A 13,715-nucleotide genomic window follows, 5' to 3' on the forward strand; every position below is an offset into this window, starting at 1 on the left:
ATGAGGGAGTCAGACCACTGATTTTCAAATCCCCCTCAGCTAAAAGGGCACAAACAACCAAGGATCACTATCCCCTTGCTCATCCAGACTCAATCAGAAGGATAGCCAAAAGGATCTAGCAATCCTGGAAGTAATTTGCCAGAACAGCAAATGAGAAATGGACATCCCTGCCATCTGCTGGAGATATGCTGCAGGTGGCACAGTAACATATAACTAGAGGTATAGTAAAGCTTTTCTTTTCCGTCTTCATTTGCTGGTAGAGAGGAGAAAAACCCATTCATCTAGTCTGGTGGATGATAAGGATTTCAAATTATCAGTCACTGGGCAAAGTCCCACACAGAGGAAACACAGAGTTCATATGTCTCCCCTCTGTGTAGAAAATGCAGGCTCATTACAGTGGTCTGAACTGGGACTTTCACATTTTCCTTGTGGTGATAATGCCCTTACTTTCTTCTATCTTGGGGCCCACATTTTAGCTCACATTTTCTTTATTCATGCGGTAAACATTGAGTTAACTCTCGATGCACTAAGTTAATACCGTAGTAGTCTAATCAATTGGAAGATTTAAAAATTTTTTTAAAAAAAGGCTCCCTAACCTGAAAATGTTTGCAGAAGACATGCTTTGCATGCACATAATACAATTTATGTGCATAAAACATAAATAAAATTTATGCGCACAAAACACAATTCATGCATATATAAAAGCATTGGAGTACAAAGCATATTCTCTGCACAAAAAACATGATTTATATGCATAAAATGATTTATTTACAAATTGTGTTTTGTGTGTACATTTTCAGGGACGGTTATTTTAAAATGAGCGCCCGAGCGCCCATAAAGGCATGTATCAATGCGCAACTGAAGATACGCTGGAATTTTTAATTGTATGCACACTTGCATGCATGGAGGTAATTTTTAAAAGGATTTACGTGCGTAAATGTAACTACTATTGTAGCAATTTTCAAAAGCCATTTGTTCGCGTAAAGGGCACGTACATGAGTAAATCCTATTGACAATTCAATAGCATATACTGTAGCAATTTTCAAAAGCCCACTTACTCGAGAAAAGTGCATTTACTCCAGTAAAACCCAATTTTACTGGAGTAAATGCTTTTTAAAATCAGGCCCGTATGTTTTAAAATACACCAACTGCATGTACGTATCTTCCTAATTTTAAGAGGTTACATAAGTACAGCTTGCGCGTGTGTCTTTCATAGGACTTTGTCAGCTTTTATGCATATATATATATATAAGCAATTTTAAAACATGCTCATGCGAGGCATGTTCTCAGTTTTCCAATTAATATCGACTTTCAGACTCCTCTGGTTCTTTATCCTGCACACTGCCCAGTTGACCCAGACCTCTTACCATGTCCTATTACACAGAAAAATACTATTAATGGCAGAAAAAGACCAAATGGTCCATCTAGTCTGCCCAGTAATTTGCTTATGGTAGTAACTAATCCTCTGTGCAGGTTACCCCTATGCTTTCTGTTAAGGGTAAAAACTGCCGCTCTGTGCATGTTACCCCCATGCAAAAATGTTAAACCATGCCTTTCTTTAAGTCTTTAGGGATCCGCAATGTTTGTGCCATGCTCTTTTGAATTCATTAAATATTCTCATTTTCACCATCTCTTCTGGGAGGGCATTCCACCCTCTCTGTGAAGAAATATAAGTTCTAAAACTTGAAATCTACAGAGTAGATCCTCATCAGGAGCAGCAATAAAATCACACGAATATCTCATGTATGTGCGCTGTAGTTTTCAGTTTTAAAATATGGCGTCACACGCGTGCTGGCCATGTCCTGCCCTTTATTCCTCACGCACGCATGCACGCACATAATTTGCAGCTTTTTAAAATCGGCGTTGCTCGTGCAGGGCTCGGGCAATTTTACACGAGCAACCCTTTTAAAATTGACCTGTAAGGACACCATCATGATCTTCAGGTTCAGCCCCATAGATTAACATTAGCTGGAGTAATTTTACTTCAGTTTTGACCAAGATTTAAATTTCCAGTGTTAAAAAGCCATGAGTTAATCCTATGTACCTCTCTAGCTGCTAATGCCTTCAATAAAATGGGATTTAAAAGAAGGCTTGCTAATTTGTGTGCAAAGCTTTATGCTTGTTTGTGTATAAAACTAATTGCTGCATTGAGAGTAAAGTCTGTGCACAAAAAATGTGCGCACACACACACGTGGGTAAACCTGTGTGCACAGCCCAGCACACCTTATTACACTGGGGCCTTGATTGCATGAAGCTTTCCCTCACCTTTTCATGCCATTGCTTCCTGTTTTCAGAGACCATACAAGCATTTCCCTCTGATAAGCACAGTTCCTTTTCCATTCAAGTAAAACAAGAGGGGTCTGCAGAGATCAGAAGCACAAGTTCTGCCTTCTTTGAAATTTATGCAAAGGTCAGCCCATGCTGGCATTCCTGTCACAGTGCCCTTGTGATAATATATGGCAATTTCCCAAAGAGTGTAAATGGATCTATCAGCAGGAATAATAAGTAAGCGTAACAAAGCAAAGCAAGTGCTTCTCCCCAAGGTCTTCCTGCCTCTATTCTTAAGGGTAAAGGGGAACCTACCGTCGAAACACAGAAATGATAGCAGAAAAGGACCAAATGATCCACTCAGTCTGCCCAGCAAGCTTATGCAAGTATTTGCAGCACTATGCAGATTACCCTTGTGCTTCAGTTTCCCAGCCCGAAAAAGTCAGGGCCCTCGAATGCTATTTGAATCCAATTTCCATTAACCTTTGCCATGGAAGCAGAGAGCAATGATGGAGCTGCATCAAAAGTATCCGGCTTGGTGATTAAGGGTGGTAAAGCCACATCAGCAAGTTACCCCCCCCCCCCCCAATGTTTATTTGTTCTCCAAACTGTAAAGGTCGGGGCCCGCGTTGGTTGCTGTAGAATCTAAGTCCCCTTTTCCCACTACCATTGAAGCAGAGAGAAATGATGGAGTTGCATTAAAAGTATCAAGGCTAATTTGTTAAGGGTTGCAACTGCCACACCAACAAGTTACCCCCATGCACTCTTTTCTTTATTTCCATCCTCTAGCTTTAGGGATCCACGGTGTTTATCCCATGCCCCTTTGAATTCCTTCAGACAACATCCAACAAGGCAATGATCTTTGCAGTCTGGGTAAACAAGCATCGGGGTAACTTGCTTGATGCGGTGGTTACTACCCTTAACCATTAAGCCTTATGCTCACCTTTGATGCAACTCCAACTTTACTCTCTGCATCAATGATAGGGGATGGCAGGAAATTTGAATCAAACAGTTACCAACAAGGGCTCTGAACTTGGTAGATGATGAAACAGATAAGTATGGGAAAATAATGAAAAATATAAGTATGGGAAAATAAGTGTGGGAGCTTGCTGGGCAGACTGGATGGGCCGATTGGCCTTTTTCTGTCATCATTTCTATGTTTTCGCCTTCACCACCTCCTCTAGAAGGGCATTCATCACCCTCTTTGTGAAGAAATATTTCCTGACACTGGTTCTGAGTCGTCCTCCCTGGAGTTTCGTTTCATAACCACTAGTTCTACTGATTTCTTTCCAACGGAAAAGGTTTGACGATTGTGCATCATTAAAACTTTTCAGGTATCTTAAGGTCTGTATCATATCTCCCCTGCACCTCCTCTCTTCCAGGATATACATATTTAGATCCTTCAACCTCTCCTCCTAAGTATTCCACTGCTGACCCCTCACCATTTTGATCGCTCTTCTTTGGACTGCCTCTATCCTGTCTTTATCCTTTTTGAGATACGGGCACAAGTATTGAATGCAGTACTCCAGGTGAGGCCTCACCAAGGACATGTACAAGGGCATTATCACCTCTTTTTTTTCTTACTGGTTATTCTTCTCTCTATGCAGCCCAGCATTCTTCTCGCTTTAGCTATCGCCTTGTCACATTGTTTCGCTGCTTTCAGATCATAAGATAGAAGGTAATGTTTGTCTATTTGCAGATGATACTAAGATCTACAACAGAGTGGACACGCCGGAAGGAGTAGAGAGAATGAGACGGGATTTAAGGAAGCTTGAATGGTGAGCGAAGATATGGCAGCTGGGATTCAATGCCAAGAAATGCAGTGTCATGCATCTGGGGTGTGGTAATCCAAAAGAGCTGTATGTGATGGGGGATGAAGGGTTGTTGTGCATGGAACAAGAGAGAAACCTTGGGGTGGATAGTGAATAGAGATCTAAAGACGGCGAAGCAATGTGACAAGGCGAAAGCAAAAGCCAGAAGAATGCTGGACTGCATTGAGAGAGGAATAACCAGTAAGAAAAAGGAGGTGAAAATCTCCTTGTACAGGTCCTTGTTGGGGCCTCACCTGGAGTACTGTGTTCAGTTCCGGAGACTGTATCTCAAAAGGGACAGAGAGAAGATGGAGGCAGGCCAGAGAAGGGTGACCAAAATGGTGGTGGGTCTCCATAAAATGACTTATGAGGAGAGGTTGAAGATCCTAAATATGTATACCCCGGAAGAAAGGAGATGCAGGGGAGATATGATAGAAACCTTCAGATACCTGAAAGGTTTGAATGATACACAATCATCAAACCTTTTCCGTTGGAAAGAAATCAGTAGAATTAGGGGTCACAAAATGAAACTTCACTGGGGATGACTCAGAACCAATGTCAGGAAATATTTCTTCACAGAGAAGGTGGAGGATGCCTAGAATGCCCTTCCAGAGGAGGTGGTGAAGACAAAAAACATTAAAAGATTTCAAAGGGGCATGGGATAAACACTGTGGATCCCTTAAGGCTAGAGGATGGGAATGAAGAAAAGAGTGCATGTGCATAAGCTTGCTGGTGTGGCGGTTACTACCCTTAACCAATAAGCCTTTTATGCTGTTGATGCAACTCCATCATTGCTCTCTGCTTCAATGGCAGGGGGAAAAAGGGGATTAGAATCAGAAAGCAACCAATGACATTGAATTGCACATTATCGTTTGCGATACTGCATTAAATGAATACATGACAAAAAAGCAGAATGGCTGAACACAGTCCTCCGTGTACACGTCCCCCACAGAAACCTACGATCAGCAAACAAAGCACTTAAAACGGCTAGACTAACTCAAGTAAGGGATAGGGCTCGATCCTTAGCAGGACCTTTAGTATGGAACAATATGCCTTTAGAAATCAGATTGCAAAGACATCAAAACCTTCAGAAAAAGTTTAAAAACATGGCTATTTAAGCAAGCATACCACAAAGAGAATGGCGAGTAAAACCCAGGGAAATGTAGATTGCGATCAGTAGAACTCACACACACACACACCCCTTTTTACTTAATTTTTTGTGTTTCGCATTTTTATTTTTTTTATTCTTTTTTTCTTTTTCTCTCAAAGAACTAGAGTTAAGCTGATACAGAGAAAACTGGACATGACCTACAACACCTACCAATTAATACTTATTATGAAACTATGTTAGAGTATTTTGATGGCACCTGTTTAATTGTTATAATTTAAGACATTTCTATGCAGCATGTAGTTATGTGCCCTATTGTGAACCATTGTGATGGCACCTGCTTAACAATGGTATAGAAAAGATTTTAAATACATTTTTTTTTTTAAATAAGCCAGATGCCTTCATTACTTCACAAGTATAACTCTCATATTTCTCAAGAAGATTCAGAACCAATGTCAGGAAGTATTTCTTCACGGAGAGGGTGGTGGATGCCTGGAATGCCCTTCCGGAGGAAGTGGTGAAGACCAGAACTGTGAAGGACTTCAAAGGGGCGTGGGATAAACACTGTGGATCCATAAAGTCAAGAGGCCGCCAATGAAGAGTGGGTGACTCGCCAGAATGATGGCTACTGCCTGGAGACAATACCCTTAGTCAATAAACATACACATGGTTACTGTGACTCCAACATCACTCTAAGATTCAACAGCATGAGGAAATGTGGAAAAAAGGATTTGCACTCACAATGACGGGAGTAGCTGGCTTGTTACGGCGGTTACTACCCCAAACCAAATATCCAGATTACTACCTCCACCTTCCTCTATTCCTGATGCCTTTCAACTAGCTTGATCACTCCATTCTTATACTTCACTTTCAATGCATATCCAGCATAGTTCTCTGCTTCAACAGCAGGGGAAAAGAAAAACTGTTACTTCACACATCCAGCAGAGCTCTCTGCTTAAACGGCAGGGGAGAAGAAAAAAGGGTTCGCACTCACAAAGCGGGGAGTAGCTGGCTTGTTACGGCGGTTACTACCCCAAACCAAATGTACCTGATACTTCACTCTCGACGCATATCCAGCATGGCTCTCTACTTCAACGGCATCGGAGAAAGACTGATACATCACGAATTTCCAGCATAGCTCTCTGCTTCAACGGCAGGGGAAAAGAAAAACTGATACTTCACGCATATCCAGCATAACTTCAACGGCAGGGGAGAAGAAAAAAGGATTCACACTCACAAAGCGGGGAGTAGCTGGCTTGTCACGGCGGTTACTACCCCAAACCAAATGTGCCTGATACTTCACTTTCGATGCATATCCAGCATAGCTCTCTGCTTCAACAGCAGGGGAGAAGATAAACAACCAATAAGGGCTGTATAACATAATCTGGGTAAAAACAAATAAGCATGGGTGTAGCTTGCTTATTGCGGCGGTTACTACTCCTACTACCTCTAACTAATCAAGCTAGATATTTCACTTGGATGCAGCTCCTCCACCGCTCTCTACATTAATGGCGGGGGTGGAAGGGAATTAGAACCAAGAGCTAAGAGAAACAGATAAGTATGGGAGAAGAAATGAGGGAAGCTTGCTGGGCAGACTGGATGGGCCATTTGGTCTTCTTCTGCCGTCATTTCTATGTTTCTATGTAAGAAGTTTGATACGTAAAAGCCATGCCAACAAAGAGATACTCAAGATAATTATACTCTCGCCCCCCACATACATACTTTTTTTTTTTTTTTTTTAACACATGCGGTAACAAAATAAGAAATATGTTTTAACGACTGACCTTATGTTCTTTCAATGTCAGTCACTTACAGCTACATTGAAATAGGGTCTGTGGAGGGGAAATGGGCTGAGTAGCCAGGCCCTTAGGTCTTTATCTGCCACCATAGTCTGTGGTTCTATTAAAGGGACCATATGAGCCCACTTGTGAAAAAGGATTTTATCAAGTATCATTTACAAGTGAAAGCAGCAACACTAGCTCTAGCCTTCATTATATTAAATTTGTGCATTTCATGGCTAATACATCTTTGTTCTTCTCTCTTTTTTTTCTGGTCCTAGTAACTATTATATTTTCATGTTCTTTTGCTATATAAATGTATGCACATATTTTATAGGCATGCTTCCTATTCTTTTAAAAGCTCTGCTTCCCGTAATCCAGTTGTGAGCTGCTTGTGCCATACTGGAGATTGGCATGCACTGGCATGATGCCAGTATGAGATTCTGGGCATAAGAAGCTCTTCCCTCGTGTACTTAGATCCAAAGTGTGGTTGGTTTCCTCACATGATGCCTGGCTACAAGCAAATTGGGACCTAATATATGTAAATTGGACAAAATAATGTGTGAGAAATCACCAAATAGTTTGTCACAGAAGACACTAGTTATATCAGGATACATACAGTATATTTGAGAAGCACCACACAGATAAATGAAGAAAATCATATATAAACAAGCTCAAGGACTGGATTATGGTTAATGCTTTAGACTAATAGCTGGGAAGAATATATGAGTTAGACTGTCGAAACTATGACAATCTGTTCTCTTTTTTATTTATTTATTGAAAGAACTCTAAGTCATAAGACTGGTGAAATGACATGACTCCAAGTACTTATGATCAAGCCAGAACAAAATATAAAAGCCTGATTTTCAAAAGCATTTACACGATTAAAACTGGGTTTTACACGTGTACATGAAATTTACCTGTGTAAGTGGGTTTTTGAAAATTTCTATGATAGTATGTTACATTTATACGTCTCACTCCTTTGAAAATTCACCTGTAACTGGAATCAGAAAGAAGTGTCTTCATGACATCAATCTATGGGCTATCACAGCTGAAACACATATCCATAAGGTAAAAACAATTTTGTGGGCCAGGAAAAGGCTTTTGCTCCATTAACTAGAGACATCTGTCCAGTAGTGCTTTATAAAAGATAAGCAGTAGAAGTAGCATTAGTAAACATGGAGAGCAAAAGCGTATTTAAAGAATACTATTGCTTACACAGTGAATTACATTTTCTGAATGATTTCTCCCCATTCAGTACTTGCATTAGACAATTCTTTAAACACACTGGGGCGGATTTTAAATGCCTTGCGCGCGTAAATCCAGCCGGATTTACGCACGCAGGGCCGGCGCGCCTATTTTGCATAGGCCGCTGGCGCATGCAGAGCCCCGGGACGCGCGTAAGTCCTGGGGCTTTGTAAAAGGGGCGTGTCGGGGGGCGTTGCGGAATGACACTGCGGGCCCGGGGCGTGGCACCGGCCCGGGGGCGTTGTCGAGGCCTCCGGACCAGCCCCCGGGTCGGGTGATGGCGCGCCAGCACTCCGCTGGCGCGCACAGATTTACGTCTGCTTTCAGCAGGCGTAAATCTGCCAACAAAGGTAAGGGGGGGGGGGTTTAGATAGGGCCGGGGGGGGTAGGTTAGGTAGGGGGAAGGGAGGGAAAGGTGGGGGGAGGGCGAAGGAAAGTTCCCTCCGAGGCCGCTCCGAAATCGGAGCGGCCTCGGAGGGAACAGGCAGTGCGCGCTGGGCTCGGCGCACGCAGGTTGCACAATTGTGTACCCCCTTGCACGCGCCGACCCCGGATTTTATAAGATACGTGCGGCTACGCGCGTATCTTATAAAATCCAGCATACTTTTGTTCGCGCCTGGTGCATATGTTTGTTCGCGCCTGGCGCGTATGTTTTTAAGATCTACCCCACTATTCTTTAGGATTCATAACAGATTTCTTGTCTTATCAACTCCCTGAAGATTATAAGAACTTTTAACACCCTCTCTAAATTGCTGTACCTTTGGGTTAAATTTCTCCTAGTAGTGACTCAAAGAAACATAGTGCCAAGGGCTGTTCAAGATAATCATTTATGTACTTCTTATTCAGCAGCAATCAAAAAATACTATCTGCTGGCGTTTTACACTAAAACTGTCTTTTGAACATCACAATAATGCATGCATAAAAATACAGCAATGCTGCTTTCAGATGGCTGAAAATTTCTTTTGTTCAGAGTCCAAATCAATAACTGAAGAAAAAAATAGATTCAGCTAAAAATGAATACCAGTTTGCACCAAAGAATTCTTTCTACACAAAATAACTTTCTGCTTCTAAAAATCTTAAACTTAGGAGTGAATTTTCAAAGGAGTTACATACATAAAAGTGGCATATATCACAGCAATTTTCAAAAGTCAATTTACTCATGTGAAATCTTTTGAAAATTTAGCCTTATGGAGTGAATTTTTAATGTGTGAAGAAATAGCAATTTTAAAAATCCCATTGGCATAAGTAAAGCCCCATTTTACACATTAATCCTTTTCTTCAGCGGTCTTGGAGTTATGATGGCCGATTTATCCTTTTGGACTCTGATCTAAAATGTCATGAGGAAAATTGAGTACACTAACCTGCCTGAGTGGCAGACTGTACAGCAGCTGGCAGCGCACTTGACACCAGACCTCCTGATGGCAAAATACTACTCAGATTTAGGCCTGCAGGGTTTATGGCACAAGTATTAGAGCCGCTCATCAAGGTCTGTGGTCCACTGGAGAACAGGAGGAAAAAAGTAAATGGTATGCAGGTGTTAGAAATGTGTATGACACACTAGGCCATGCTAGAAGTATAATTTATTGAACTATAACAAGCATCACCCTGCATTGGGAATCAAACACAAGTGGTAAACAGTTCCTATTAAAAATGGACAAATCTAGGTGGGATTTCCTGTGTTATTAAAGCAGCAGTGCCACAGAATCACTGTCAATGTGACTGAGTGACAGCAAGACATACTGCAATGTGATGGAATCTTTCACACCCAGACTACACTTCAAGGGGCACCATAATGGTTGGCAGGTTGTGAATGACCGACACTTGTTTACAGCTGTGATGCACCAGCAAAGATATGCAAACTGAAGCAACACACAAAACTGGCTTCACAAGATGGACCAGACCCAGGGCTTCAATTTTCATACTTCTGCCCCCAGAGAAAAATGAAATAAATAGGAAGAAAGTCATGAGGAGTCAGAAAATAATATATTATTTATTTTCCTCAGAAAAGTTTAATGCAAAGCTACTACTGTAGTTATTAGATCTATTTTGCAAGATTTTTTTTACTTTCATCTTCTTCCATGATCATGCTCACAAGGGCAAATGATCATCCATACACACCAAAATACAGACTCTTTCAACATTTATATAAAAAAATGAAAAACTGCAGCTAAAAGCTGGAAAAGGGAAAATGAAAAGTAGCCAGAGAATGATAGTAAACATTTTTATATCAAAAACCGTCTTTTTAAAAATGTATACCAACTCCAAGGGCTCAATCCATAGCCCTACCCTTCACTCTGCACTGCAGAGCTTGAAGTCCTAATGGCCATGCAATAAGGGGGAAGCTTCAGGCTGTTGCAGATACAAAAGACAGAAATAGAGGGAAATAAAAACTCTGGATCTAAGTCAGAAAAGCAAAACTATTCCAGAGAAGAAAAATCCAAAGATAAGAACCTAAAATACAATTTTCTCTGGATGAGTGAAAACACTTTCAATGATGTGTTCCTCTGTAGCTCTACTGCTGTATGTAAGCAGATGTATACCACTTTTGCAATTAAAACAACGTGCTATCTTGGCCAGTACTTGGGATTACTATGTGAAATGCTAATATGTAGTGGGTCTAGCAAATCTGTAACAGGTATTCTCCAAAGACAGCAGTTCAATAGTCACACAAGCAGGTCACCTAACTGCATGGTACCAAGTGGAACTAAATTTCCAGAACTTTCTGATACATACTAAAAGTCTTTTCTGCATACGTGCAAGACTTTCTGCACTGGAGCTACTCTCAGTTCCCATATAGCTGGGCTTACAGAAAACTGAGAACTCCCAAGGGCAGTAAGGTAGGTTTGCATGGCCTGTGAACCACTGTCTTCAGAGAATATACCTGTTACAGGTAAGCAACTTTATTTTCTCTAAAAACAAGCAGGTACAGTAAAGATATCATAAAAATGGGCCACAGGAGTGAGAAAGTTGGTCTTTACTCCCTCAAAAAGGCCATGGAGGACAGACAATCCAAATCTACTATGCCAATGGCAAGGTATGTCCAGTCAAATTCATGTAACTATGTGGAATGAACTCCACATCACAGTCTTGCAAATCTCATCCAGTGACCTAGACCTTAGACTGGCAAATGACTGTTATGGCCCTAAAATGATGGGCCTTCACATACCCTTCTAAGGTCAATCCTGCCTGGGCTTAACAGAAGGAAATGCACTTTGCAACTCAACTGGAAATGGTTTTGTCATAGTATTTTGTCAAGTTTATTGAGGTCAAAATAAATAAAAATTCAGGTACACTTTGTAAGGGCCTGTTCACTCCAGACTGCTAGTAGCTTTTAGCAATCCAGAATGTATACAGCTGCTTCACACTCAATGGGCATATGGTCTAGGGAAAAATGTTGGCAGAACAAATGATTTAAGATGGAAACCTGACAACACCTTAGACAAGAACTTAGGATTATTTATTTATTTATTATTTTTATACACCGACATTCGATCTGAGATATCACATCGGTTTACATTCAGGTACTGCAGGTATTCCCTATCCCTAGGGGGCTTACAATGTAAGTTGTTGTACCTGAGGCAATGGAGGGTAAAGTGACTTGCCCAAGGTCACAAGGAGCGACAGCGGGACTCAAACCCTGGTCTCCTGGTTCATAGCCCTCTGCTCTAACCACTAGGCTATTCCTAGTGTGTGAAGTACCACCCTATTGTCATCAAATCTAGAATAAAGACGACAAGTAACTAGGGCATGTAGCTCACCAACTCTAAAGGCTAAAAAGTGATCATCACCAAAAAAGTGACCTCCAGGTCAGGTACTTGAGCTCATAAAAGTTCAGAGGCTCAAAAAATGCTTTAATCAGCTGGGTTAAACCACAGTGATTTCCCATTATATAATGGAAAGCTAATTAGGAGGCTTCAACTAAAGTAAACCTTGCAGGAACCGGATAACTAAAGGCCGAACAGAAATAGAATTTCCTTCTAAATGGTGGTGAGAAACACCAATAGCATGAAGGTGAACTCTACCAAAGTTGGCTTTGAGTTCAGAATCTGAGAAATGTAGAAGATATTCAACCAATTTTTTTGAGTAGGGCAAAAGAAAGGACATAGGGCTCTACCCTCACCCCAAATGGCAAATGGAGAAATTACATATCTGATAATTTTGTTTTCCTCAATGTAGATAGATGGTCTCAAGACCAGTGAGATTTTGCTCACCTGCCAGCAGATCGAGACGAGCAAACTGACGTCACAGTATATATTACCCTGCAGTGACCCCAGCCTGTCGGTATTCTCTTCAAAAGCAACTGTGGACAGACTAGCAAAATACTTGATTAAAAAACATGATGAAAAATAGGTAACCAAAACTGTACTCACCAACCATAAACACTGAACTCATGTAAGAATCTAGGTACCCCAAACTAGGGACTGGAAGAACACTTACCAGTAATCCCTTGGGACCCAGAGCCCCACAGGAGGACTACTGACACATTCAAGTGGCAGCCGAGGGTGGGTAGCTGAACCCATCTGTCAAAACTAAGCAAAACGAAATTATCAGGTAAGTGATTTCTACATTTCCTAGCGTGTAGACAGATGGACTCAGGACCAGTGGGATGTAACAAAGCTACTCCCCCAACAGGGTGGGAGGCTGCTTGCGGTCCAATCAACATTGTATGTGTATAATTTTTGCTGTGCAAAGGCTGCATCCTCCCAGGCATGCATATCCAGACGATAAAACCTCCACCAGGATGCCTGGGCCAATCTGGCACCACCAGGAGAACTAGCCCCCTGTGGCCTTCGACCTTGCGAATTATCCTGCCCAGCAAGGTCCACAGAGGAAAGGCATAAAGCAATCTGTCTTCTGGCCAGACCTGTACAAGAGTGTCTATTCCCAGGGACCACGGATCTTTCCTGCAGCTGTAGAATCGAGGAACTTTTGCATTTGGAGAAGTCGCCAGCAGGTCTAGGAACGGAAAGCCCCAGCGATCCACAATTAGCTGAAACACCTTGGCTGACAACACCCACTCTCCTGGATCCAGACTCTCCCTGCTGAGAAAGTCCCTGCTGAGAAAGTCCGCTCTTAACATTGTCTTTTCCTGCAGATGATCTTCCGCCCATTCCATTTCCAGCGACACTTTCTGGCTCTTGATTCCTCCCTGGCGATTGATATAGGACACTGCCATTGTGTTGTCTGACATCATGCGAACTGTTTGATTCCACAGCCTGTGGCTAAACTGCAAGCATGCCAGCCGTACTGCCCGGGACTCCAGGCAATTGATGTTCCAGTGGGACTCTTCAGCATTCCAGCGCCCCTGGGCTGTTAACTCCAGAGAGTGAGCGCCCCAATCGTGGAGACTCGCATCTGTCATGAGTACCAACCAGGCCAGAGAGGACAAGGGAACTCCTTTTCTCAGATAATCTCCTGCAACCTCCACTGGAGATTTCCATCGGCAAGAAGAGCCCAACTGCATAATCCTGAGACTGCGGGTTCCAACGAGATAGCACAGAG

At 42.0% G+C, this 13,715-nt stretch overlaps 1 protein-coding gene across 7 annotated transcripts in view; it reads right to left on the bottom strand.

Moving 5' to 3' along the window:
* Positions 1 to 13,715, bottom strand: part of SUPT20H (SPT20 homolog, SAGA complex component) — a 270,381-nt gene that overhangs the window by 29,778 nt on the left and 226,888 nt on the right. For all 7 annotated transcript variants that reach the window (XM_029602737.1, XM_029602736.1, XM_029602739.1 and 4 more), the window contains one exon: positions 9,575 to 9,711. In XM_029602737.1, coding sequence (XP_029458597.1) covers positions 9,575 to 9,711 — 137 coding nt within the window. The remainder of the gene's footprint in view (positions 1 to 9,574; positions 9,712 to 13,715) is intronic.

The sequence above is a fragment of the Rhinatrema bivittatum genome, chromosome 5 (assembly GCF_901001135.1).
Source record: "Rhinatrema bivittatum chromosome 5, aRhiBiv1.1, whole genome shotgun sequence".
NCBI lineage: Eukaryota > Metazoa > Chordata > Amphibia > Gymnophiona > Rhinatrematidae > Rhinatrema > Rhinatrema bivittatum.